Raw genomic sequence first — 27,009 nt, forward strand, 5'->3', positions numbered from 1 at the left:
CGGCGGGGGAAGCGGCGTCCCGCCGAGCCCAGCGGCGCTGCGGCGGCGGAGCCAGCGGGGCCCCTGACCGGCGGCGGCCGCGGAGAGTCACGGCGGAGGGGGGCCGGGGGCGGCGGGGGGTTGCAGGGCGCCTCGCCTCGCCTCGCCTCGCCTCACCTGCGGGCGGGCGGCCGCGGCCCAGGTGCGCGGCAGCGGAGCCGTGGGGCGCGGAGCGGTGCACGCTGCCGCTGCTGCCGCCGCGCTCCGCTGCAGCGGCGGGGAGAGGGAGGGGGTGGTGCTGCCGAGAGCACGGTCCGAGGGGGACGGACGGAGCGCGAAAGAAGGCAGAGGGAGAGGGAGGGAAGGAGGGAGGGAGGGAAGGAGGCGGGGGGAAGGAAGGAGGGAGGGAGGGAGGGAATCGGCGATCCGGCGCAGCTTCCCCACTCTCACTCTCCGCTGCTGCAACTCCTCAACTCTGCCCGTTCTTTGCCTGGACATGTCTTAAGAAAGTTGGATCTCTCCCTCCCTTTCGCCTTATTTTTTTTTTCTTTTTTTCCTTTCTTCTCCCCCTCCCCGTCTATTTTTCCTGCCCACCCTCGTTCAAGTTTAAAGCAGCGGATGGGTCGGAGCCGACATGCCGCGCTGTGGCGATGGGGCCGGGCGCCGCGCTTGCTGCGCGCCGGGGCCGCGCTGAGCGCCGGGGCCGCGGCGGAGTTCACGCTCTAGAGGTGTGTGGGCACCGGGGCATTGCTCGCTTCTTCTCAAAAGGACAAAAAAGAAAGGGGGGGAGGAAGCGCGCGGAGATGAACCGAGCTGGAGCGGACTTTGGGAGAAGAGCGCCGAGTCCAGCTGGTCTGGTGAGTTCTTTGTTTAATGAGTTTATTATCAGCGGGGTGCCCGCAGAGCTGATTTCGCATGAGCGGTTTTGGTGCTCTAGTTTGTTGCGTTGAAAATACTCAGGTCTTCGCATCAACCAGTAGTTTATAACTGTGTAGTATATGTATGTTTCTGTATCTCTCCCTCTCTCTCTATATAGATGCACATCGACTTTATCCAAAGCTAGGCGTACCTGGGGCTGTGGGCACCCCCGGCTATACCGCCACCTTCACGCAGACAGCGGCACGCAGGTTTCCCGACCCGAGCGCCCGCAGCCAGAGCCGGGCTCGGCGCCGCGGGCTACCGGCTCCCCTCCGCCGAGCCCGGGCTGGCTGCCGGCGCCCTGCCCGGCCGCCCGTGCGCTGTGGCGCGGCGCCCCCTGCCCGGCCGCCGCGGAAGTGCGGCCCCGCCGCCGCCACCGCCGCGGGGCGGCCGGTGCCCGGGCACCGGGAGGCGGCGCGGGCGCTGCGGGGCCGTTGCACGGCGGAGCCTCCCGACTGCGGGCTGGTGAACCGGAACGCCGGCGCTTGCCGAAAGGGGTCGGTTCCTTCCGATCTGCAGCCGCGGGCGCGCGAGGCTGTGGTTACAGAAGGGCCCCCTGCGCAGCCGGCGTTATTTATTTATGGGGCTAATCGAAGACGTGGCGGGGCTAACGCGCCCCCGCTGGCTTCTTGCCGCCCGCAGCCCAGCTTCGCCGTGACCCCGCTGGGTCGGGATCCCCCAGGCAAACGTTTGATCGTTATTAAGCGTGATCACTTATTAATGAGCGGGGAATCCTCCGAGGACTTATTTCGGAGTATTAATCTTTAACGTTGGGCTGGCTGACGGCCACCCCTTCAGCATGACTCCTGCAGGGCGCTTCCCCGCCCGAGGTAGCCCGTACCCCCTCCCCGGGCCCGGGGGGTGGTGGTCGTCGTCGTCGCCGCCGGGCTTCCCCGGCTCCGCAGACGCTCCCCCCGCCGCTGCTTTTCCCGGCGCCGGGGCACGGCGCTACTCCTTAAAACGGTGGCGGGGAACCGCGGTAGCCGTCACTCCTTTTTGGCCTCCGCCGGGAGACCTCCCTCCGCGCGGCCGTTAAGCGGCGGCTCGCCCAGCCCAGCCCGGGGCCCGAGGCCGGGAGGCGTGAGGCCAAGCCCGCCGGCGCGGCCCGGGGGCGGCAGCCCGGCCGCCCGCGCCCCCTCCCGCTCGCCGCACGGGGGAAGGGCCAGAGGCCGCCCAGGCGCTGCGGTCGCCGCAGGGCGGTCCTCGCTGCCACCGGCGCGAGTGGGGTCGGCGGGGCTTGTCCCGGGTGCCCGCTGCTCCTCGGACGGCAAAGCCCCGCCATCGAGGACCGGCTGTTCCCGTGGGCTCTGACGGTCTCGTCTCCATCCCCGTTAAGACGTTCCCCGGCAGCAGCTTTCTGAAGTTTCCGAGTAGCCTTTCCGAGGGAGGACTTCGCCACAGGCGAAGCCGCCCGCGTCCCCGGACCGGCACCCCGCTCCCTGCCGCCCCGGCCAGGCTGGAGCGGGGTGAGCGCGGCGGAGGTGAGGCGTCCCCCCCCACCCCGGCCCCGCTGGCGTCCCTGTGAGCGCCGGACCACCGGGAGAAACGGCTTGGGCTCTGGCTCGCTCCCCCTCTCCGCCTCTCGTCCTTCCCCGGCGGGGCTGGGCCCTGGGCGGGGAGGCGGGCCGGGGTGCGGAGGCTGCTGCCGCCGCTCCCGCGCCCGCGGAGCGCCGCGAAAACGAGTTCCGGAGGGGCGGCCGTCCAGCGCCGCGGAGGAATACGGCGGCGGGGGGGGGGGCGCGGAGGGGCACCGGCGAGGCGCGCTAGGGCCCCGGGAAGAAAGGGGGGAGCGGCGCGGCGGGCACCGTGCGGGGCTGGTCCCGGCCCGTGCCCCCGCCCCGCAGGTAGCGAGCGGCGGAGAGGTGAGGTGAAGTGCGGCGCGGAGCGGCCGGACCAGCCGGGCGAGTTGGAAGAAGTTTTGGTGGCGAGGGAGGGCGGGCAGCGGCGGCGCGGGGAGGGGGTGGCCGGGTGGCGCGGGCCCCCTCGGGAAGTTGCGGCCCTGAGGGGAGGCCGGGAGCGCGGCGAGGCCGCCGGGAGGGGGGGGGGGAGCGGCCGCCTTGTGCCGCGGGGGCCCGCGGGAAGGGGCGGCGGAGCGGCGCCGGCCCCCTCCCCCTTATCCCCCGCCCGCGGGGCCGGGCCGGGCCGGCCGCCGTGCTTCGCGGGCCCGGGCGCCCCGCTGCCCCCCCCCCCCCCGCGGCTGGCGGCGGCCGGCCGGGCTGGAGCCGCGGCCGCGCTCCCCTGAGAGCCGGCAGTTTAGCCGGCAGGAGTTAGTTTAGGCGGCAGGTTGCTCGTAAGTTGCATCGAGGAAAAGGGGCGGCGGTGATGTTTTCCCCTGGAGGCAAGGTGTCTTCGGATGCTCCCGATGGGCCACTGCAAACTTAATTCCCCGGTAAGCCGGCAGGGGCGATTCGCGGCGAGGAAGTACCTTGGGGTGACTTTCTTCCTTTGTTTGCGCTTCCAACACCGCGTCCCTCGTTGCGTTCCTCGCCGGATTCTTCCGAAAAATAAAGGGCAGCGCCCGCGAGGACGCGGCGTTTAGCAGTGGCTCTGGGAGATCCCGGCTGAGCGCATCAGCCAGCTTCTGCTGCCTTTTTTTCTTCCTCTTTACGGCCGTTGAAACAAAACAAAGCTCTGTTTGAAAGGTGCGCTTTTTAATCTCTTGGTGTCGGTAAGTGACGGTGTGCCTTACACCTGGTAACATCCCCTCGTTGGAAGCTTTTTCGGTTTGGAAACGCACTAGTAAATTAAAAAATGCTCCCTTCTAACAGCAGGTTTTCTTACGGTTTAAACTACTTGCGTGCAAGTTGTTCCTAGGGAGTTACATGGGAAATACTACCTGTATTCTTTTACCACCTCTGCTGTCTTTCTGTAAAAGGAAAGAATGCTGTGTAATAGATGTGTATGTCCAATTTACTTGTCTAACCGTGTGGAAATACTCTGCTGTTTAGTGAGTAAAATACCTTACTTTAACGCTGAAAACTCTTTCATTTTTAAGTTTCTGTTTTGTTCTCTGTGAAATCCTAAAATCTTAGTTTTGGGAGACTGGAAGGAGAGCTTTAGTAGTCGTCCCAGTAGTAGGATAGTCTCCTGGTTTTTGTAACTTAGCATGCGAAAGAACTTTATATGGCGAGGTTATCGCTGCTATCAGTGCAAGTAAGCAAACATAAAATCCCTTTAAACCCTCAAAGATTTACACTTTTTACATTTTTTTTAAAGTTTAAAACTGAGTTCAAGCTCAGTAAAACTATTTTTGTCATCACAAACTTTAAGGTGCCATGTTAAATTTCAAACTCTTTCATTCACGGAGATTGGAGGTCTGCTTTTTGTTGCACAACTGGTGAGTAGTAGGTAACTGCTGTACAGATAAGTAGTCAAAAGTCTCTATGTGAAACTTTGTTTCACTCTGGATTCAGAATCTTTGCATGCTGTTTGAATACAGCTGCTGCATTTTTCTTCTAACAGCAAAGATCTCAAAAGCATAAATCAAAGTATCTCATGAGATTAACTCATAATGTGGAGAATACAAGTGTAAAACTTACTGAACTTTAGTCACAAGTTGAAACTGTTATGTTAATCTCTGCGACAATGTACATTTTTTGAATAACTTACCAGCTTTACTAAAGTAATGTTACCATACACTTTCATCATGTGTTAATTTTCTGAATACCAAAACAGACCCACACCCTCCCTTTCAGAAAAGCAAAAGACACTGCTAAGTTTTTTTTATTGGAAATGTAAGCATGTTGGAACAGCTAAATCTGATTATTTTTTTTTTCCAATCAGACAACATAAATAATTACTTTTAAACATTTGAAAGAGTAGGTGTGACTACAGTTAGTACAGCCCCCAAAGCTACACTCTCGTAGACTTCTACAATGGGAACCCTGTCATGACAGTTTAGTTACTGCAGTAATAACTTTTCACAGTGCATTTGTGTCAAACAGCATCAGTTGCCTATGCTGATCAAAACTGACGGAGACATTTTAGTGTTAATAACTTAATATTACAAATCAAAGAAGCTGGTGCATGTGTGGGGGGAAACCCCTGCTACATTTGTTAAAAGTTAGCGAGAGATTTCAGTAGACAAGTATTGTAGAAACAGCACTAAAGAACCTCTTTTAGTCCTCAAAATGCTCTCTGATGTGTCCCTAGAGCGGTGTAACAGGCCATGCTCACAAAGTCTTGTTCTGCTAATGTAAATGATGTAGCTTACATCTCTACAGTAGGTCCTTCTGGACTTAACTGGCAGATCTTGCGTGTAGAAAAGGGATAGCAATGGGACTGAGACTTTTGCTACTTCACCTGTGTGGCCTGATTTTTGTTCTTTTTCTACCTGTGACTTTTATTTGATTGCTGGGGGAGTAAATCTGTCAATGTATGCTCCCCATTGATACATTATGTAGAATATAAGCTTGTTTTGTCTGGTTTTTGTTGGCTTGCTTGGCACTGAGATTGTAATTTACTAAATTCTGTACTTTATGCTTAAAACTTTCAAATCTCAAGCTATAAACTTTGAAGTCTAGATACTGTAAACATACTGCTAAGAGAAAGAGCCTTTTATATGACTGCTGTCTTATCCAAATCATATTCATTTCTAAGTTATCAGTTTGAGGTCTGCTAGCCCCAAAATTTTGCTTGTTCTTATACCTTTAATGTGAAGATAGTTCATATTTCTAAGTTGTGTTAGTATTTTTTCCCCATATACAAATTATGTTAATGGTGTTGATGTGTTAATAACTTTGTTAACATTGTAACTAATGTATCCCAATGCTGAATGTGCATATAAATAAAAATGACCTGGATATGCATATAAATAAAAATGTATCTGAATAGTAATTTCCAAATAGGAAATCAAAGTTTGTTTGAAAGTAGCTTTTCAGTATAAATACGGTGTGCACTTCTTATAAACCTAGGGCTATGATGTTTTGTTAAGCAAACGGTTGCCTTATGTGTTGAAAATGGATGCAGAAAATCCTAAACTGGTCATATTCCAAAGATAATAAAAAATTTAGGAGTTCAAAGTGTAGCCTTTGGCTAAAATGTTTCTGAAATTCAGTCATTCTGGCTCACTGTAATGAGCCATCTGAGTTTATATCTAACACATTATCACTTTATCTTAACATTTTCATACTTTCCCTTAGTAGTTATCTGTCTTTACAACTGGCATTGTTTAATACTTTAGATATTTATCAAGATTATATTATGTTGATTTTTGGATAATCCTGGATCAACATTTTTTAGCTTCCAGTAGCTCTGTAAATTATGACAAGATGGAAAAAGTGTCATGTAACAGAAATGACTAACTTGTTAACCATGTTAGGTAAAAACAGTTCAGTTGAGAGATGCTCTTAAGCTCTCGATTGTGACTCAGCAAACCTTAGAAGTTGCTTCTGAGGAACGGATTCTCTTACCGCTAGTCACGTCATCGTCTGTAATAGGCTGCCAGTTGCCGGTTCTGAGCAGACTCCACTTGAAGTTATTACAGAAAAGTACCAAAAAGTGCTTAAGGTATTATGGCACAGAAAAATATTTACAGTAGTAGTAAAACCTATGTGTGTGTTTAACTTTGAATTTTAATGGGGAGTTTGGATATCTTAATGCAGTCTAATGCATCATATTGTGGTGCATGTTATGTCTAACGTGCCTGAGATGTGAGGTGCAAATGATAAAAGATACAGAGAGGTACAATGTTTTATATAATAAGTACACCACTTCAGACAGCTTGTTCCAAATGTAAGTATAGGCAGTGAGTTATGGGATGCCATAGCATCAGAGGTGAAGCTGGGTTTTGGACTTCAGCGTAAACTTAAAAAAACCATCCTGTTGTAACAGAGGGAGAAAAGAGGGAAAGATCTGATCATTAAGTAGTTTTTGATAATAGACAGCTTTGAAAATTCCAGCAAGATGGAGTAAAAAAGCCTGTTTCTGTTGATTACTTAAAAATGATGTAATAATTTCTTAACATGTCTCTTAGGACAGTCTGATGGCACCTTAAATTGCTTGGAGTTTTGCAAGTATTGATATCAGTTATTTATTGCAGAGTTTTGGCTGGGGTTTTTTTTGTTGGGTTTTTTCTTTGTGTTGGGGTTTTTTTTGATGAAAATGTTCATTTACTTGGCAGTTTGTTAGAGGAAGGAAGCCCTGGAGACCCAAGTGTCTGTTTATTCCCAGGACAAATCATAGCCTGGGAAGAAAAGTAGATAGGGGAGGAATAATATTGTTAACCCATTGAAATAGTGGCTGTTCCAACCTCACGCTCATTTGCCCTCCCAAACTTTCCTTCATCCAGTGTTAAGACCTTGTAAGTAGTGGTTCCAGCTAGTGACTTACTTTTAAAAGCTCATACACTTTTTATTGTTTGCTTATTCACTTTTTATTGTTTGCTATGGTTATAGCTTTAATCATGTAACTTAATTGCTAGATTTGGAAGACATGCACTTTTTTTTTTTCTTCCAAAAGGATACTAGCTAAATTTTCATTACTCCTTTCCAATATTTCCGATAGTTTGTGTGGATCTGAGTCTTAAATTCTCTCTTCTCAAAATCATTGACTTATTAACAGCTGTGACTGAATTAGCTTCTTCTGAGGTTTTGGAATGAACTGTTGATACAAGTAGATTAATTTGCTCTAATGCTTTCTAGTGGGCAGAGGCAGTCCATGGAATTTCAGCCAATGCAATCTTTCATGTATCTACTTGAGCAGATAGGAATTAGGGGAGGGAGAAATAACTGTAAGGGAAAATGTGAGTGGAGGATGGAGACAACATAATGTGATACCTTTTGAGCTGAGGCGAACAGAACTAGTGTGAGGATAGGCACTGAGGAGAGGCTGACAGCCAAAGATAGAGTGAGGACAAACTGGGGCTAAAGTGTGGAAGGAAAAGGTCAGGAACAATGAAGGAAGGGTACAGTTAGGAGTTAGTATGAGCTGCATAACAGACTGGCCAGGGAAGAAGGTGCTAAAGGAGAGGTAAGGGAAAAATATTTAGGATAAATAGGGCAAGGTGGAAGAAGGGAGTGTTTACTACTTAATCAAAGTAATCAAGTCAAAGCTAGATTGCTTTCTACTTGCTGCAAAGAAATTGTTCCCCCAAGATTTTGTTGAAATCTTGGGCTTGTTGAGGAAGCATTCTGAAGCTTTGATTTGTTATCCTGTTGGGAGTAAAGACTGTTGCTATAAACCCAGATGAAGAAGGTGGTCCCAAAGGTCTTGTCTTGTTCCTGAGGTTTCTGCCTTTCTTCCTACTGCAGTCTTGCCTGGACTTAGGCATTGGAAATGATAGGCTGACTTCTTCAAAAGGGAAAGCCAGTGAGGGTGTGTCTCCATGTCTGTCTTGCTCTTCTAGGCTCTTTCACTGTCGTTTCTGGAGTGTGTTGGAGAAATATGTCTTAATAGTTCCTCCAGTTACTTTGATAGATTCCTGTTCTCATAGCTTTTAATACTAATTTGTTTCAGATCTGTTCTGAGAGGGGAATAAAGGAATAGGTCTCATTCTTTATTGATTTTACAACTTAGTGATGCTTGATAAAAATGTTTTTTATGATATGCACTACTTGTATAAGGGTACTCAGAGCTGGAGAGAATATAATACATACAGAATTATTCTCTGTTTATGATTTTTATAATTCTTGGAACAGGTGCTCATAGGATACTTTGAAGGATTCATGGTGATTTCAGGCCAACTCTTGCAGTTTACTTCCACATCATTGGACATCAGCCATTTTACAATCTAAGTGAAATGAGGGAGAAAAATTTTCTATTGAAGGACAATGTTACGTATGAAGTACAGGACTGGAGTGAATGTTCACTACTCCAGATTAGTTCAGATCTAGTTTGCTCTCTTATAGCAGACAGCGCTGGCATGTTTCTTCTAACATGTTGCTTCGTGGAGTTGTTCATTTGAAGTTAACTCTGCGTGTTCCCCTTGGGTCATGGTAGTAATTCCTGCACTTTTGGTCTTGTGGATTCTTGGTGGTTTTTAGGAGTTTTAATTTTTATTTTATTTTTATTACTGTAAATCAAGTTGAAACTTTCTGCAAAAAGGATATAACCTAAATGTGTAACTTCTAGTTTTCTTTCAAGTGTGAATTCTAAGCTAAACATCAAGGTTATTTGAGTAATATCTGAACAGTCATAAGTCTTAACACTTCTCTCTCTTGTTTCAGGGTTTCTTTGTAATTGCTGCCATGGGAAGATACTTGACTATGCTGTTGCTGCTGATGCTGCTGGTGCAGCATTTTGGAAACTGTGAAGGAAATCAAAGGCCACATCATGCTCCACCAATGCAATTTACACAAGTACAGTATAATGCCACTGTGTATGAGAATTCTGCAGCCAAGACTTACGTTGGGCATCCAGTGAAAATGGGCATTTACATTACAAATCCTTTATGGGACCTAAGATACAAAATTATTTCTGGTGACAATGAGAACTTGTTCAAAGCTGAAGAATATGTTCTTGGAAACTTTTGCTTTTTGAGAATACGGACCAAGGGAGGAAACACAGCTATCCTTAACAGAGAGGTAAAAGACCATTATATGCTGACTGTTAAAGCAGTTGAAAAAAATACAAACGCTGAAACACGCACGAAGGTCAGGATACAGGTACTGGATACAAATGACTTGCGGCCTTTGTTCTCTCCAACATCTTATAGTGTTTCTTTGCCTGAAAACACAGCAATAAGGACCAGCATCGCAAGAGTCAGTGCAACAGATGCAGATATAGGAACAAATGGAGAGTTCTACTATAGCTTTAAAGAAAGAACAGATGTGTTTGCTATACATCCAACTAGTGGAGTGGTAGTTCTAACTGGTAGACTTGACTACTCAGATACTAAGCGTTACGAGATGGAAATTCTTGCAGTGGACCGTGGGCTGAAGCTGTATGGTAGCAGTGGCATAAGCAGTATGGCAAAACTAACTGTTCATGTAGAGCAAGCAAACGAGTACGCCCCCGTTATTACAGCTGTTACATTGACTCCATCAGAATCGGACAAAGATCCAACTTATGCAATTGTAACTGTAGAGGACAATGATCAGGGTTCAAATGGGGAAATAGCATCATTAAATATTGTTGCAGGTGATCCTCTTCAACAGTTCAAAACAGTGAGGTCTGTTCCAGGAGGTAAAGAATACAGAATAAAAGCTATTGGTCACGTCGATTGGGAGAGCCACCCTTTTGGATACAACCTTACTCTTCAAGCTAAAGATAAAGGAAATCCCCCACAGTTTTCTTCTGTAAAAGTTATTCATGTGACATCACCACAATTTAAGTCTGGTCCTGTCAGATTTGAAAAAGAGATATATAGAGCTGAAATAAGTGAATTTGCCCCTCCAAACACACCTGTGATAATGGTGAAAGCTCTGCCTAGTTACCCACATTTAAAATATGTATTTAAAAATACACCAGGCAAAGGAAAATTCAATTTAAACATTCACACTGGTCTTATTACCACTTTAGAACCCATAAAAGCACAATATGGATCCCATTTTGAACTTGAAGTTGTGACAAGTGACAGAAGAGCTTCTGCAAAAGTATTAATTAAGGTACTAGGCATGAACAGCAATCCTCCCGAATTTACCCAGACATCCTATAAAGCCTCCTTCGATGAGAATGTGCCAATAGGTACGAGTGTCATGAGAGTAAGTGCAAAAGACCCTGATGAAGGGGAGAATGGTTATGTGACCTATAGCATTGCAAACCTAAATCCTTTGCCATTTGTGATTAACCATTTCAGTGGGATTATTAGTACCTCAGAAGACTTGGATTATGAATTGATGCCAAGGGTTTACAGTTTAAGGATTCGAGCTTCTGATTGGGGTATACCATATCGTCGAGAAGTTGAAGTTCCTGTTACTATTATTTTAAATAACCTGAATGACAATATACCTCTGTTTGAGAAAATAAATTGTGAGGGAACAATCCCCAGGGATCTTGGTGTTGGAGAACAAATAACAACTGTATCTGCTATTGATGCTGATGAGCTCCAGTTGGTGAGATACCAAATTGAATCTGGAAATGAACTGGATTTATTTAGCCTAAATCCAAATTCTGGAGTACTTTCACTCAAACAGTCACTAGTAGATGGCCTAGGTGCTAAAATGTCTTTTCACAGTTTGAAAATTACAGCTACAGATGGAGAAAACTTTGCAAAACCATTGTATATCAACATAACTGTAGCTACTAGCCGCAAACCGGTCAGCTTGCAATGTGAAGAAACTGGTGTTGCCAAAATGCTTGCAGAGAAACTCTTACAAGCAAATAAATTGCACAGTCGTGGAGAAGTTGAGGATGTTTCCTTTGACACTCACTCTGTGAATCTGCATGCACCTCAGTTTAGAAGTACTCTCCCCAGTAGCATTGAGATAAGAGAAGACCAACCTGTGGGCTCCAGCATAATACTTATGAATGCTACTGATGTTGATACTGGCTTCAATGGAAAGCTAGTGTATGTTATTTCTGGAGGTAATGAAGATAGTAGTTTCATTGTTGATATGGAAAGAGGAGTGCTGAAAATTTTATCTCCCCTTGACCGAGAAGTAAAAGATAAATATACTCTAAATATTACTGTCTATGATCTTGGAATACCACAGATGTCTGCCTGGCACCTTTTAGATATAAAAATTTTGGATGCTAATGACAACTCACCAGAGTTCCTGCAAGACAGCTATTTTGTTGAAGTGAGTGAAAACAAAGAGCCAAACAGTGAAATAATTAAAATTGAAGCTACTGATAAAGATTTGGGGGCTAATGGAGAAGTGAAATATTCTCTTCTTACAGATACAGACAAGTTTACTATTAATGCTGTGACAGGAGTTGTGAAAGTTGTAGGGGTTCTGGATCGTGAAGAACAGCATGTCTATTTCTTGAAAATAGAGGCTAGGGACCAACCTATTGAAGAACCTCAATTATTTTCAACAGTTATTTTGAAAGTGTCTGTAGAAGATGTTAATGACAATCCTCCTAAGTTTATTCCTTCAAATTATCATGTGAAAATTCGAGAAGATCTTCCTGAGGGAACTATTATTACGTGGCTGGAAGCCTATGATCCTGATTTAGGCCAGTCAAGTCAAGTACGATACAGTCTTTTGGACAGTGGAGATGGCACCTTTGATGTTGACAAACTAAGTGGAGCATTACGTATTGTACAAAGGCTGGATTATGAAAAGAAACAACTTTATAACCTGACTGTGCGGGCCAAGGACAAAGGAAAGCCCATTTCATTGTCCTCTACGTGTTACGTTGAGGTTGAGGTAGTTGATGTGAATGAGAACTTGCACCCCCCACGGTTCTCTGTATTTGCAGATAAAGGCTTTATAAAAGAAGATGCCCCTGTTGGCTCCTCAGTAATGACAGTATCTGCTTACGATGAAGATGCGGGACGAGATGGGGAGATTAGATATTCCATCAGAGATGGATCTGGTATAGGAGTTTTTCGAATAGATGAAGAAAAAGGTAAGGTGGCTTTCGGTTATTTTTATATTCTAAATAAAATCATATGCCAGCAAAGAGACAAGATAAGCAGCATTGTCACAGTTGAGATAGATGTTCTTGTAAGGACAAAAAAATGTCACTAATAATGTGTATAGCACTGTCTAACACTTTAGTGAAATTATAAGTATACATTTGATGAGTAATTTTCCTCTGTTGTCCTCATTGCTATCCAGCCTACCTAAAGTCATTCTTAAAATCTATGCCACCTGGCAAAAATAATACTATTGATATAAAATGAAGGTCTACCTCATGTGAACGCTGTTGTCTTGCGGGCAGTGGGACTATGAAGCTAAGGCAGCAAACTGCTTTCTGCAGGGATTTTCATCCTTTTTAATCTCTGTTGCTTCATTTACTGGAGGTATGCATTGGTGTGATATTGCCATACATGTTCGTTTTGGTAGTTATCTTTCAGAGTTGTTATAGGTGCCTATCTGTAAGTTAGTAAGCAGTGCTGCCTTCATGGAAAGGCTTCTGTCAAAGAAAGTATAGATGCAGCCTTTAAAAAAACTTGTATAAATGAAGCAGACTGAACTGTTGACTTATTTCATTAATAATGCATAAATTGAGGAGCAACTGTAAGAATTATTCCAGTGTCATGTATTCAGAAGAAACATAATTGTGGTTTCAATAAAATTCTAGTACTGACTTCTAACATTTTGGTTGGACATCTGTGTAGCTACCCATTCATTTATGTCTCTGTTAGAGATAGAGCATTGATATTGTGCTACTATCTAAGTGCCTTAAAATAAATTGAGGAATCTTGTGCAAAATTTGGCTATGGGTTACATGTAGGTAAATTATGACATATGTGATTGACATCTTACAGAAAAAAAAAAAAAGAGAATAAAAAATGTCAATCACATCTGATTCATCCAGTAGCCATTCTGTTTGTTCTATATGCTTCCCACAATTGCGAATGTGGGTAATTCACAAAGTCATTTTGCTCTTCAAGGTTTAGGTGACCAAACTGTTACTGGCAATATTTTTTTCTTCTATAAAAAGTCAGTTATTAAATTATGTAGTTTGTGGCTAAAGAACCAACTCTAGAGCTTGAAATATAGCATTGCTTCTCTTAGCTTTGCTTTTAACAAAGTGCAGAGTTAAGATTGTGGAACAGTTTTTCTAAAAACGGAGAATTGAGTACTTTCCAAGACTTAGTAGTTTCACTTTTAGGTTTTTGCTATGTGTGCAGACTATTTGTTTGTGTATCATTATGCCTTTCTTTTGACATAAGTACATTTAAGTTTACTGTGCATTATAGTATCTTAGAAAAGCATCTAGTTGTCCTACAGAATGAGTCTGAGTTTGCCAATTCATTGTCCAAGTGATAGACAATAGTAATGAGAACTGGAGTGAAGAAATATTTTTATTTTGATACCAATATGTACATGTGTGCCTATTTATGTGTATGTGGACAGGTATGTGTATTTTTGTGACACTACTACAGTGGTAGAATTAGTTGTCTGCATGTGTTGCCTCTTTACTCTTTTAGCACAAGGCTAGTTTGCTTTACTGAAGAATTGGTGTGAGTTTAAGTAAGTTCCTTTTTATCTGACAGGTTTACAAAGTTGGCAGAACTTGGGGCAAAACCAGTTTCTGTTTAATAATCTTGTCCAGGACAGCGGCTCTGTATTTTCAAGGTGTGGGAGAGGCATTGTCTATATTCATATCTGGTATCTAGTGTTTGCAGTTCTTCAGGGATGAAGGTAGAGGGGTTTGGTGGGGAGGGGGTGGTGGTGAAGAGGGGTTGCTAGTTTTTAATCTTAGTGGACAAATTTCACTTGAGATGCTGGCATGGGGAAGAATGTGTGTGTTTGTGTTTGGTAGGTGTTTTTTCTGTCAAATGTTGATCTAAAGGAACCAAGGAAAGAATACGGAGTATCTACAAGCTTGACAATGTAGCTTAAGTTTTGCCTTGACGCTTTTTGGTTTGTGGTTTTTTTTTTTTGTGTGTCTGTGTGTTGCGTGGGGTTTTTTTTTTCGCTAAGACACCATCAGAATTGTTACAGAAGGCACTCTTTATACTGCAGCGTCTGAATATTTGTCATATTTTTCAAAATGGACTGGCCTTGATACAGGGAGCAGACTGATAATTAGCCAAGAAAGCATGTTAAATAATTTGTGAAAGAAGAGATCTGGCAAGCAACTTGGTAACGTTTTCAGCTTGCTAAAGGGCTCTTTCTTCTGACTTTACGCTTGAGCTACATGCTTCCTGCTATCTCTGAAAGCATCATAATACACTTTCAGTTGAAAGATGGATAAACTGGATTTAGGAAGTTATTTGGAGTCAACACTTAACTGTTCGATGACTAAGAGGAATCCTTTTGTGCCTTGCTGCTTAGGAATCAAGGACAACAATCACATTTGCAGAAAGACTAGATGATTCATGGTGATAGAAGCATCAAATAGCTAGTTCCATGCATGGAATTTTTGCTGGCTTTCAGGTTATCTTTTCCATGTTAATGATTTTTTTTTAAATTTTACATTTTGAAGGGTAGGAAACTGTATTAGTGTTTGATATTTGTACTCGTAATTCTGGAATTTTCACAAGAGAGTTTAACATATCTTTGCCACTAAGTCTTGAGTACTTTTTTCTAAGACTTACCTTTGGTTTAGGTTTTAATAGGTTCTGTTTTCTGCAGTCCTGTCCAAACCATTAGAAATAAATCTCTTAACAGGGAGCCCTAATCCACCCATACTCCCAAACTCAGGAGCTGCTTTGATTACTTTGTTGCTTAATTGCTCTGGTGCTTTTCAGGTAGACACGGAAAAAGTACATTAGGGGTGAATTTGGTAGTCAGTCACATTTTAGCTTTTGTGTACATATTCTTGTCATGGTTTAAGCCCAGCCAGCAGCTAGGCACCATGCAGCTGCTCGCTTACTTCTCCCCACCTCCCAGTAGCATGGGGAGGAGAATAAAAAAATAAAAAGTGAAACTCGTGGGTTGAGATAAGAACGATTTAATAACTAAACTAAAATAAAACAAAACGTAGAACTAGTGATAATAACAAAATGTAATAATAATAATAACTGTAATGTAAAGGAATATACTAAAATAAAATTTAAAAAAAAAAAAACCAACAAAACAAACAAGAAAAGACAAGTGATGCACAATGCAATTGCTCACCACCTGGTGACTAATGCCCGAATAGCAATCCGCCCCTCCCAGCCAACTCCCCCCAGTTTATATCTAGAGCATGACGTTCTATGGTATGGAATATCCCTTTGGCTAGTTCAGGTCAGCTGTCTCAGCTCTGCTCCCTCCCAGCTTCTTGTACACCTGCTTGCCGGCAGAGCATGGGAAACTCAAAAATCCTTAACTCAGGGTAAGCGTTACTTAACACGCTGATGGTTTAGTTGTTGCTATAAACATTATTCTCACACTAAATCCAAAACACACTGTACCAGCTACTAGGAAGAAAATTAACTCTATCCCAGCTGAAACCAGGACAATTCTTTAGCCTGAAAAGGCAATAATGGTCAGGAAAGGAGGAGAGCAAGGTGATAGAAGTCTGTAAAATTGCAGTAGTTTCTGTACCACCTTCCTCATATCACTGTCTGGTTTTTGCAATGCAAGAAATAGGGCACACACAGTTAACAGGTAACTAACCTAAAAGGGAGTATTTTTCACATGAAGTGTAATAAAGTCATGAAACTCATTTCCCCAGGAAGTTACAGAGATCGAAAGTATGACTAAAGAAAATAAATGGTACTAATGAGATTATTTTGAGGTTTGACCTCATGCTATCTCCAGCTCATAAATTGTTAACTGGAAGCCAAGTGGGTAAGGGAAGGAGATCAGAGATCATTGCTCAATATATAATGATTCAGAAGTATAACAGTGCATTGTGACTGTTACTGTACAGAGATAAAATTCAAATTCCATAATAAATGGAGACTCTGGGTGTATTATAACAGTATGAGGGGAAAAACATTAAAACAAGATTTCTTTGCAGTGAATTTATACAACAAAGCAGTTTGTATATCCTTTAGGTATGTGTGTTCAGGAGAAGTTGGAATTTAAGATAGCTTTTTATGTGTGAGCTAGACTGAAGTCTGCAAATTGAGATGATCAACTGGCTATATAAATTGCCTACTAAAGCAGCTGTAAAATATTTTCCCAAAGAATTTGATAAGGAGTTGAGCAGATTGGGATGTATTAATAATAGAATGCATTGTGTTGATACAGATCCCAGTGTGCCACAAAAAAACCCCACACGCACCATCTAAATCCCATTAGCACTGAGCAATAAAAGTGAGATAAATCATGTCAATACCATGTTGCTACTGCCACTTATAAAAGCTCTAAGGAATGATAGAAGCAATTGCTGGAGGAGAACCTAAAGCAGAAGCTATGTGGGACCAAGGCAGTACTGAAACCTCTTCCTTCCTTGTCCCAGTTCTCATCCCAGCAGGCAAGCAGGGAAAAGGAGAATGTCTTCCTGTTTACTTTCTGGTTGTCAAATATAAGGATAGAGCATTTCCATTAAGTATTTACACTCCTCAAAGGTGAAATGAAAGATGGAAGCTCTAGTATGTAAAAACAGCATTAGAAAGCATTTCCAGTACTTCTTCCACTTGTATAGGTGAACAAGGCAATTCAGTGTTGCCCACTGGGCTGGACATGACACTGACGTGGGAGCACCAGCATGTGGTGAGCAAGCTTCCACACTGATTTTCAGTCATAAAAATGAGAACTGTTACTGGTTTTGCAGTATCCGGCCTTCTCCAAAGAATTTTTGCCACGCAGACTGCTCCTTTCCTTGAGATATCAGGGCTTCTAGCTTATTAGCAAGAGCTGGTTTTTATCTTGTTTCAAGGTTGTCTTCTTTTGGTTTTGATTTTCTTTCCAGTGCTCAAAATTTAGATAGCTGAGGGAGCGAGCAGACTTGGAGGGAGTGTAGATGCCCTGGGTCATTTAGCCTAAGAAAGCTCTCATTGCAATGTTTATAGAAGATGGGAGCCCATCCTGGAAGCTGATGTTCAGAAATGAAGGAAGTTTCAGAGAGTCATGAATTCCATGGTGTCTGGTTGTGTCTAACCAGTTGTATACTAGAGCGGTTGGATTTGCAACCCTTGTACACCCAGATGCAGGGTGTTACATGTAGGCCCTATGCAGTAAGGTTTCCCCTGATGACAGTTTGTTTGAACTATTTTAATAAACCGTGATGAATTTTACAAACACATTGTTATCAGAGACTTCCCAGCTAGTTCAACTTGCAAGGCTACCAGCAGGCATTTTCTGAACTTCCGCAATGGAGGATATTTCCCAGCACATAACCGAGTTCCAGAATGGTGTTAAGGATGATGTGGCAGTCTGAACTTCATGCATGATAACTTTATTACTCTGTGTTTAATCCAGTAATATAGTTATTTGTTACCAGGAATCTTGCTGTTCTTTCAGTAACCTGAGTTTAAGTTATTAGGCCATGAGTGTTACAGAATAACAGTAATTCTGTTTTAAGAAAAACAACAAAGTTTAAGGTGATTAAACTTATTTGCTGACTTAAAAAGACCTAAGTATGACTGTGCTTTATTAGAACAAAGGTCTGTCTAGCCTGATATGCTGTCTCTAGTAGCGTCAGGAAGAATAAGAGCAGGGCAGACACATGATACTTCCTTCTAATACTTTCCTAGTCTCTGGTTATTTTCCATTTGGGGAGTTTGAGTCAGATGTGGTTTGTAACCTTTAGTGGATTTCTCTTTCTTGTGTAGTCATCCCTTGGAACCATGTAATTTTCAAGTGTAACCTTGCTACCATGATAAGGAAAGATGATTTGTTTTGGTAGAGAATGTTAAAGGAGCAAGTAAAAAAAGAAAAACTTAACAGGGCCATGTGGAAGAAAATTAATGTTATTGCACTATCTCTGTGTGCATAAAATACCATCAATAAAGCTTAATGGCTATGAGACACTATTTTTAATATTACCAGAACCATTTCCAGCTGGGAAGGCAGTAATTCATTAAGGAGAATAAATAGGATTTTAACTATGTAAAGCAAAGTACCAAATTATAGTCTTAAAAGGTACAGAGCATTGCTAACACATAGTAAGCATGTTAACATTTCTTTGTAGTGTTCTTGTAATTGCATTAATTAAAACGCAGGATATGATTAACGTTTATACATAAGGGGTGGCTTCAGGTTCTGTTTCTTGATCTTTGGCTTCTGAGCTTTTCAAATCCTTCCACCTCTCACTGTTGTTGAGTTTTAATATGAAGATAGACATTAGCAAAGATTAAATACTGTGATCATCAATGGAGCAGAACACTTTTAAGTACCTATTGGATAGCTATTAAACCAGCAGTGTTGTCTGGAACAGAAGCCAACTGGCCTGCATCTATCCTAACAATTCTTCATACCTTTAGGCAGGGTGGCTGCACCCAGATTGTCTGTGGGGAATGCTACCTGCTGCATTTTGACTACTAACTGTGCCCCGGTGCTCTTTGGAAGAGTGGTAGCTGGCAAAGGCCAAAGCAGTTTAGCAATGTACAGAATCAAGTTCCAATGGCTGGGAACGTTTTCTGTCTGTTTGTTGTACTAGTACAGCCATAAACCACTTGAATGTAGGGGAGGCATTTTTAATCAAAACTGAGACTAGTATGATTTGGTTTTAAGTTAGTATCAGTTAAGCAGCCTTACAAATATGGGACTTCCTTCACACTCTTTCAGTGAATGCTTCACATTGAAGTTGCACCTTCCATATACTTTAGTTTGTTACCCCTTTTGTGTAAGTCATGAATATAAAGACCAGGATATATAAGAACTTAGTTTCCCTCAGTTCAAATTAAAAAAAAAAAAAAAAGGAAACAAAAAAGTTCCAACTAATTTCCATTTTTCTACTATACATATTCCAAACATGCTGCTGTCAAAGCCATATGGTGACTGTGTGCTGTGTTTATTCTGAGTCCCTGCAGATCTGTCAGATAGGTTATAGGTCACTGAAATCTGTTAACAGAAAAAATGTTGAGCAAATCTTTTTGTAAGAAAGCTGTTAAACGTTAAATTAAAAATTGTAATTGATTAGGTGATATTCATAGTCAGGAAAGAATATTCCTGGTGGGTTTGATATGATAGGCTATGAGGAGGAGATGCTCTAAGATTTAGTCCAAGTTTGTGATAATGACATTTCCTGCTTAGCTTCTGTCCACAGACACAGTCTTATTGGCACATAGGTTTTGCAATTAAAATTCCTTATGTAAGTATTTTGACCAGTTAAAAATGAGGAGTAAATGGGAAGCAGACCTTCTCCTATGAAGGTCTTCTCATAGTGTTTTCTTCTTGGGAAGCACGGTAGTTCTTCCCACTAGTGAGGAGAGAGCTGGATTGGGAGATGCTCTATTTCTGTGGAATACTAGGTGGCTGCAGCTTTTTGCACAAGAAATTTTTACCCTAGCTAGTTTGGGTACAGATGTGAGTGAAGCTTAGAGCACAGACTATTGTCCCAGGTATCTAAGTAGCTTTCCAGACAATTTTTTTTTCACTCTACACTGAATTCTGTACTGCCACATTACATTGTACTGAAGTTAATGATTTGCCCATATAGCTATACCAGCTAACTTTCTTCAGTGGCTGATGTATAAATGTGCTAGAGTAAGAATTTCTAAGGTTATTCTGATGTGGTTTGTTAAAAAACCAACCAAACAAACAAAAAAAACCCCAAACCCAACAAAAAAAACCTTTGTAGAACAATTACTAGGTTCTATAAACTCCAAGTTAGAGTTAAATTCTTAAGCCTGTGAATGTTGATTTGGAAGGTTAATCTTTTAAATAAGGGGCTGCATCAGCACTTCAGTTAGCAGTTAAGAGGAGTTAAAACCTGATTCTAATATGCACAATGGAGATTTGAATGAAATTCTAGTCAGCAGAGAGGAGTTTTTTCTTAATCAAAGGACTTAATGCAGATTATTCTTGGATTCTGGAATTGGCTGGTCAGTTACCACACTGACATCTGGAACAGAATTCCAGGTCAAAACTTGGAAGTCAAGCACAAACTGTTAAGCTCATTATTTCTTTGGAAGATAATACAAGGGCAAACATCATCTATTTGTTTGAATAGTGTATAATTAAAGCCCTTAAAGGAATTCAAGTAACGCTTTCTGAGTTTGAGAGGCTTTTTTTTTGTGTGTGTATCAGGATAAAAGTGTATGTTGGGGTGCTGGGGTTTTTTTGAGAAATGTTGGGAACGTATCTGTTCAAGAAATACTAGTTTGCTAAATAATAATAAAAAATACAGCTGTTCTTATTCTGGAAACAAGAAGTAGTTTAGGTCAGAGATGCAGAAATAATCATTCCCTTAGCTTTATCTGTGAGGAGAGTTTAGTAAACACAGTATTAAAAAAAAAAAAAAAAAAAAAAAAGGAGGTGGCCAAGTGAAGATTAATTTGGTAGTTCAGTGCTGTGGAAAGATATTTTAATGCTGATATACGTTCAGTGTTATTTCCAGTGGCATATTTATTTTGTGCTGTGCCTGGGCATTCCCTCCCTTTGGTATGGAATTGGGAAAGATGAGCAGCATGAGAACAACTTGATGTAAATGGGAGACAAGATCTACCCATTTCAACTCTTCCACCAGCAGACTTGTGAATCCTTTGCAGAATAGTCCTTATCAAACTTCTCCAGAGCCCACCAGAAGAAAGGTTTTGTTGTGACAATAAATAATGAAGCCATGCACGTACCATGCCCACCCAAACACAATAACCTGGGTTTTTTTAAAGCATTTATCCCATGTTTTGAGGACTTCTCTTCCCTACCGGAATTTTCAGTGATAGTGAAGCATGCAATACCTGGAGCAGAGCTGAAATCCTAGCTTAGTCTGCAAGATGGGAAAGACAGTTGTATCTGTGTGGGGCACTTAAATTGAGGAGGCATATTTATGGTTGTTGTTTACAGATATTTTAAAAAATTGTTGTGTAGACTATTTTTAAAATGGGGTATTATTTTATTGTCTGCTTTCTAGTTAATGATAACCACTCAGTTTGAGTGTGTTCAGAAAATAAGAGTGAAGTTCACACAGAGGAAGATCTGTATGGTTTCATTCTGTTTCTTACGGCATTTTTCTTCAGGGGCGTTAAGTCAAACTTGGGCCATTATGCAAGAAAAAATTAGTTCTGTTAAAAAAAAAATTAACTGTATCTAAATTGAGTAATAATTTGAGTTTAAAAAACATTTGCTTAGGATTTCATGCAACTAAAATATATTTTCCATCAATTTGTTATGGTTTTAAAAATGATGCATTTGGCACATAGATTCTCTTTTATGAGGCAGTACAAATAGCTGTAATAGCAGCTTACTAAGAATAACTGTTATCTTTAGATCCCCTCTGGTATTAGGAGAAATTTGAAAACTTTTTTTGAAGAAGTATAGACCCAGTTCAGCACAATTTGCGTCTGTTTAGAGAAATAAAGGTCAGAGCCAGAGATCTGCTATCAGTTAAGACTGAGGACAAGACCTAAATTTGCTGCTATCCAAAAAATCAATCCAGAAAGCTCTTTCCTAGGAGATGACTGACTTTCGGGGGTGTGTTATTTTGCTTTATTGCTGGTACCAATAGCCTGGCTGCCTGACATCTGAACTCAGTCGTGTATGTAAGTACTCAAGTTCAGAAGAGGCTACCTGGTTAACCTGTCAGGGACCATCTGGTCTTGACTAGGGTGTGCAGCTTTGCACTACTGTACTCAGGGTGTGATTACCTTCAGGCTAAGGTGTGGAACTGATGGTGCCGCTGGGCTAACCTGTGGGGTGACGCTGTTGCATTCACGTTTCTTTTCAGGAGCATCAAAAGTTCTAGAGCTATGCCTGGCATTTAGAGCTAATGTTGAGTTTGAGTTTGACAGAGGTTAAGGAGGCCTGGGTTTGGACCAGGGTCCTGAGCTGCCTGGAGCTACCTGATTACCTTTCTTAGGCTAGAAGGAAACTATATAATTTGCATTTGTGATGGTGGTAACTGCAAAGTGCTATTTGGTTGTTAATGTAGCTTTTAGAATGTGTCTTTGGGAGAAGCTGAATTAGTTTTAGACAAACATATTCATCTTGTGTTTTGCTGTTGGCATGGGGATCTTCCAAAGTAGTTTGAGAGTTTTCTTAGGTATCCTGCTGAGTAAAACATCACCTTAGCTGCTAAATAGAGATCCCATACAAAAGCTGGGGCTTCCCTCCTCTTCTGCAGGGATGCTGAAAGTAAGGGATTGTTTTGCTGTGAAAGGCGTTGATTGGGTTACAACTTGGTCTGATGAAAACAGAGCTGCCTGGGGGCTGTGTCTCTGTAGGAGATGAACTGAGGCTGAGCCACATGGGGTCCCAAAGATTACCTTATAAACAGCAATCAATTCAGGCAGCAGAGTACATATTAAGGACCTATTAACTTGCTTAGGCCTCTCATTGACTTGAAAAGTACTTGTGAGCAGAGGAATAATAAAAGGGAAGGGTTACCAAAAGCTATGGAAGGTGGATCTTGCCTTATCGCTATTGGTACATCTGTTGAGTTGGGGATTTATTTCCTACTAAGCATCTGCTTAGCTTTTGAAGTACATATTAAGGTCAAAGGAGGGGAGTTTGAAATGATTGCGTAATGTTTATTCTTTGAAGATTTTAAACTTTAATCATACAGCATTTGGACATATTTAATAAAGGACGAACCTGCATGTGTGTTTGGCAAACTTCCACAACTCACAACATGCAGTAGTTGCAGCTTTTGAACTTGGATTTAAAAAAGTTTTGGGCCTTGCTGAAACCATGGTTTGCAGGCCCATTTTGTAATCTGTGTATCAGTCTTATTGCATCTGTGACTTGATTACACTGGTCAGCTGAACGTGACCAAAAATTAATTTTCAATTAATCAGTCTGCATGTGGCTCAACAAAAGAAAATCTCTAGCATTCCAGTGCCATCAAAGAGGGATTTTGGGGAAGACAGAAGTGTCCAAAGAATCTAGCAACAGGACTGCAACAGATAATTTCTTGATTCAGAAATTAGGTTTCCCCAAACTCTTTGTGTTCTATCCACACTTCTAGTAGCTGTTTCTATTTCATTTTAAATTATTTGTGAACGAGGTTAAATCAATACACTCATGGTTCTTATAAAGAGTTGCAAAATTTTGATAGGCATTAGGGTTAAAGAGCAAACTGCTGAGCTAGTGGATATAAATTGTCTTGACCTACCGGTAGTGGTGATCATTGATAGTTTTTTTGGCTCAGAGTTCTGCATCTGTGCAGACTTGTCAGTGGGGCATTGCTGGTACCAGAACTGAGTATCTGCCTATATGAGAGGGAAGGTTACACACAGAAAATTCAGTAGTTGTACTGTTCTATTGCCCAATCTGTTTCTTATGATAATCCTCACTGACATGGATTGCTTCCAAAATCTGCATGTTTCTTAAATCAATCACTTTGGGTGCTTATACAAAAGGCCATTTTTATTTTGCTGATGCAAAAAGCCTGAAACTGTCTTTATACACACACACACAAAAAAAAAAAATTCCTGAGTTTTGGTTTTGAAGTTGCTGATCGTAGTGTGTTTATTTGTATTTTGTACAGGACTTAAGGATTAAAAGATTATTATATTAAAAAATTCAAAATGTAAGAAGTGTAGTGACAGAATAGCTTTCTGATTTTAGTGTTCCTGGTAAATGTAAATGAGCATTACAGAAATGCTCTAGTCATGTGGGTAAAGAATTGAAGATTTTGGTAACATAATGTGCTAAAAATGAATACAGAATGAATGAATAATGTGCTAAAAATGTATACAGACTTCTCCTGACATGTGTTGCCTGTAGTCCTGGCTTTATTTATGCACAGAGGGAGTTTGGTAGTTTGGTAGTTCAGCTTGGAAGACTTGCAGTACAAAGAAGCTTATGATGGAATGTATGAATGGAATTATGTACGTGATCTTTAATGCTGGTACCTTGTCCCCTCCATTTCTGCAAAGCTGTGAGGGTGACATGCATAGCTCTTTCATTGGGAATACATGTCCATTCTACAGACATTTTTTTTTTTTTAATCCCCCTCCCCCCAAAAAAACCCTCAAAACAAACAAAAAAAACAAAACCACTTTTTCCCGTAGATTTACCATGACAGGGTATATCCTGTCTCTATGAAAATTAAAGATTTCTGTCTAATGATAAGGGTTTAATCTGCAACGAATCAGACATGTGGAAACTTCTGTCTGTGGAATTTTCTGTTTGATCTGAGAGGAATGCCCTTGCTGTGCCCTTCCTGTAATGAAAGCAAGGTAGAGTGAATCAAAGTGATTCTAGATAAGATTGGAATGTGTGCATTGGTTATGCCTCTATTATATTTGGTGTTGCAATTCTGGTCGTATGTATTATTTTACTACCCAAGAGATTAACAGCATAGTTTGTCTTTTTAAAAGATACCTCTTTCTTTCTGTTTTAGTTAAAAGTGGTGGGTTTTTATTGATTAAATTCCTGAGTTAATTACTTAGGTTTGAACATGGAAAGTGTTGCTCACAAAACCAGATATTGTCAGCAAAATATTGAATATGCTATGATAACACAACAGGTTTTTTGTTTCTGTAAATAATTTTACACTGTTCACTAAATCTTCTGTCTTAAAGATTTTTTTAGTGTACCGTTGTGAGGAATGGCTAACAGTTTCTCTCCCTGTCTTTATTACACAAAACAGTTAATGATTAACAAATGTCCGGCTGCCTGTGCAAGGAATGTTAATTACTTTGGGGAGGAAGGGAAAGATGACTATGTCTTTGCATAAGAAGTCTGGTATCATAGTTGACTTTCAAGGTAGTTTGAATATTGCAGTACCACTTTTAGCAGATTAATCAGAAATGGAAAAATTACCTATGCCTCTCTCTTTGATGTCGGGTTATATGTATGTGCTTCCATACCTGTGCTACTAGCTAGTACAGTAATATTTTGGGTTGCCTGGGTTTGTCCAGACCATTTTAAAGTAAAAAGTGTGTAAGAAGAGATGACAACTTGTTAAGAAGTGGATTACTTTGTGTGTGGATATAGAGAAAACATGGCTCAAAAAAAAAGTGATAAAATAAAAATCTAAGCAGTTCATAGTCCCCACTATTTCACACCATTCCCAATCAGCTTTCTGAACGGGGACTTGTGTGTTAAGTACAGAAGCCCAGAGATCAAGAACTGTGCTTGCAAATATTAAAATAATAATAATAAAAAAAAACTTAGAACTTGCGCTTTTCAATTAGCTTTTTGCTTGCTTAAAAATGTTCATGCTGAACAGTGAAATTCTGTAGTGAAATTTTGGACTGACTTGAATCCTTCCAGATACAGATAAGGTAGGGGAGGAGAGTGTGAGAAGTTTCAAAAACTGTTAGTGAAAGATGAGTTGTCACGTTGTCATTGACTCAAGTTTAATAAGAAGTTAAGGGAGTGATGATTACAGTGAGAACAAGATTACTGTAGGTTATGTGGATTAAATTTGGAGTGAATATTGATCCAGCATGTGATGATAGGAAGAAATGGAGTAAGAAATATATGCCAGGCTATGTCTGTAATTTCAGGGATGATCAAAAAATCCTTTGGAAATTGAGTTGTTGAGTCTAATCAGACATAAGAACGGTCAGCATTTGAGAAGATATTGTTGACAACAGTCATGCATAGATACGGAGATTTGATGTCACCTGGTGCAACTCCATCTCTAGTCACTGCAGATTCTGTGATTTCTTAAACAAGGAAAAAGTCTTTAGTGGTTCAGGAGCAAAATCCATTTTGTGCCTAAATGGTCTGCTAGTTACCTACAATATCATAGTGTTCTTTCATTCACACTGAGTGTACTAGTGTAAACAGAGTTCATCTAATTTTATCTTGTCTCTATGACAATTAAACTTCTTGTTTGGTGGAGAGTTGCGTACATCACTCATTCTCTTTGGTATTGTTACCAAAGGTGCAGTTATCTTCAGCAAAAAATGTTTCTGTGGGGAATAATTAAGAGCTTTCCAATGGAAATTCTAACAGAGAAACTCTGTGGTCTGTTTATCCAAATGCTTGCAGGTTCTACTATTAAGCAATAAATATAAAGTGAATTAAATTTATAGAATTATTTTTTTAAAAACTGTTAACTTGCATTGATTTCTGCTACTTTTAGTAATTTTTTTTCTTCCTGAAAATGTTGATTAAACCTGTGCAGGCAGTTATCCATTATTTATGTGAAAAAGACTGAACCCATCTCCCAGCAAGCATCCAGTATGCTTGCCATCTGATAAGTAATTTCTAGTTTTCTAGTTGCAAGTCTACTTTTTAGATGCTAAGTATTGATTCTTCAGTATGCATGTAAGAATTTGCTTTCAAACTGAGGATTTCTCATTTACTTGATACAGTAATCTTAACCAAAGAGAATGAACTTTTTTTTCTTTTAATCCCAAAGTTCTTTGCCTTCATGAGTCCCTGGTCCTGAAGGTTTTACTCAGAAACAAACAAGTTCAGAAACATTTCTTTGTATAGCCTTTTGTTTATTTTGATTCATATGCAAAGGCAAATAATAAAAAGATTAGTATAACAAGTACCGATCAGTGTGGAATCCCCTCTGGATACATGAGTAGAAATAAAGTCTGAGTAAATAAATGTGGGTTTTGTAGGTTAATAAATCTGACTTTGTCAGAACAAGGATGAAAATGTCTTT

General features: G+C 41.6%; 1 protein-coding gene across 13 annotated transcripts in view; it reads left to right on the top strand.

Moving 5' to 3' along the window:
- Nucleotides 1–386: 386 nt before the first annotated feature.
- FAT1 (FAT atypical cadherin 1) overlaps nt 387–27,009 on the top strand; it is a 113,901-nt gene continuing 87,278 nt past the window's right edge. For 5 of the 13 annotated variants that reach the window (XM_030010946.2, XM_030010956.2, XM_030010966.2 and 2 more), the window contains exons 1-2: nt 388–836; nt 9,063–12,351. In XM_030010946.2, the coding sequence (XP_029866806.1) occupies nt 630–836; nt 9,063–12,351 (3,496 nt within the window). In that variant the 5' untranslated portion in view covers nt 388–629. Of the gene's footprint in view, nt 837–2,636; nt 2,770–3,167; nt 3,287–9,062; nt 12,352–27,009 lie in introns of those variants that run through there. The other 8 variants (XR_003922922.2, XR_003922921.2, XM_030010986.2 and 5 more) reach the window with 6 other exon arrangements.

The sequence above is a fragment of the Aquila chrysaetos genome, chromosome 1 (assembly GCF_900496995.4).
Source record: "Aquila chrysaetos chrysaetos chromosome 1, bAquChr1.4, whole genome shotgun sequence".
NCBI lineage: Eukaryota > Metazoa > Chordata > Aves > Accipitriformes > Accipitridae > Aquila > Aquila chrysaetos.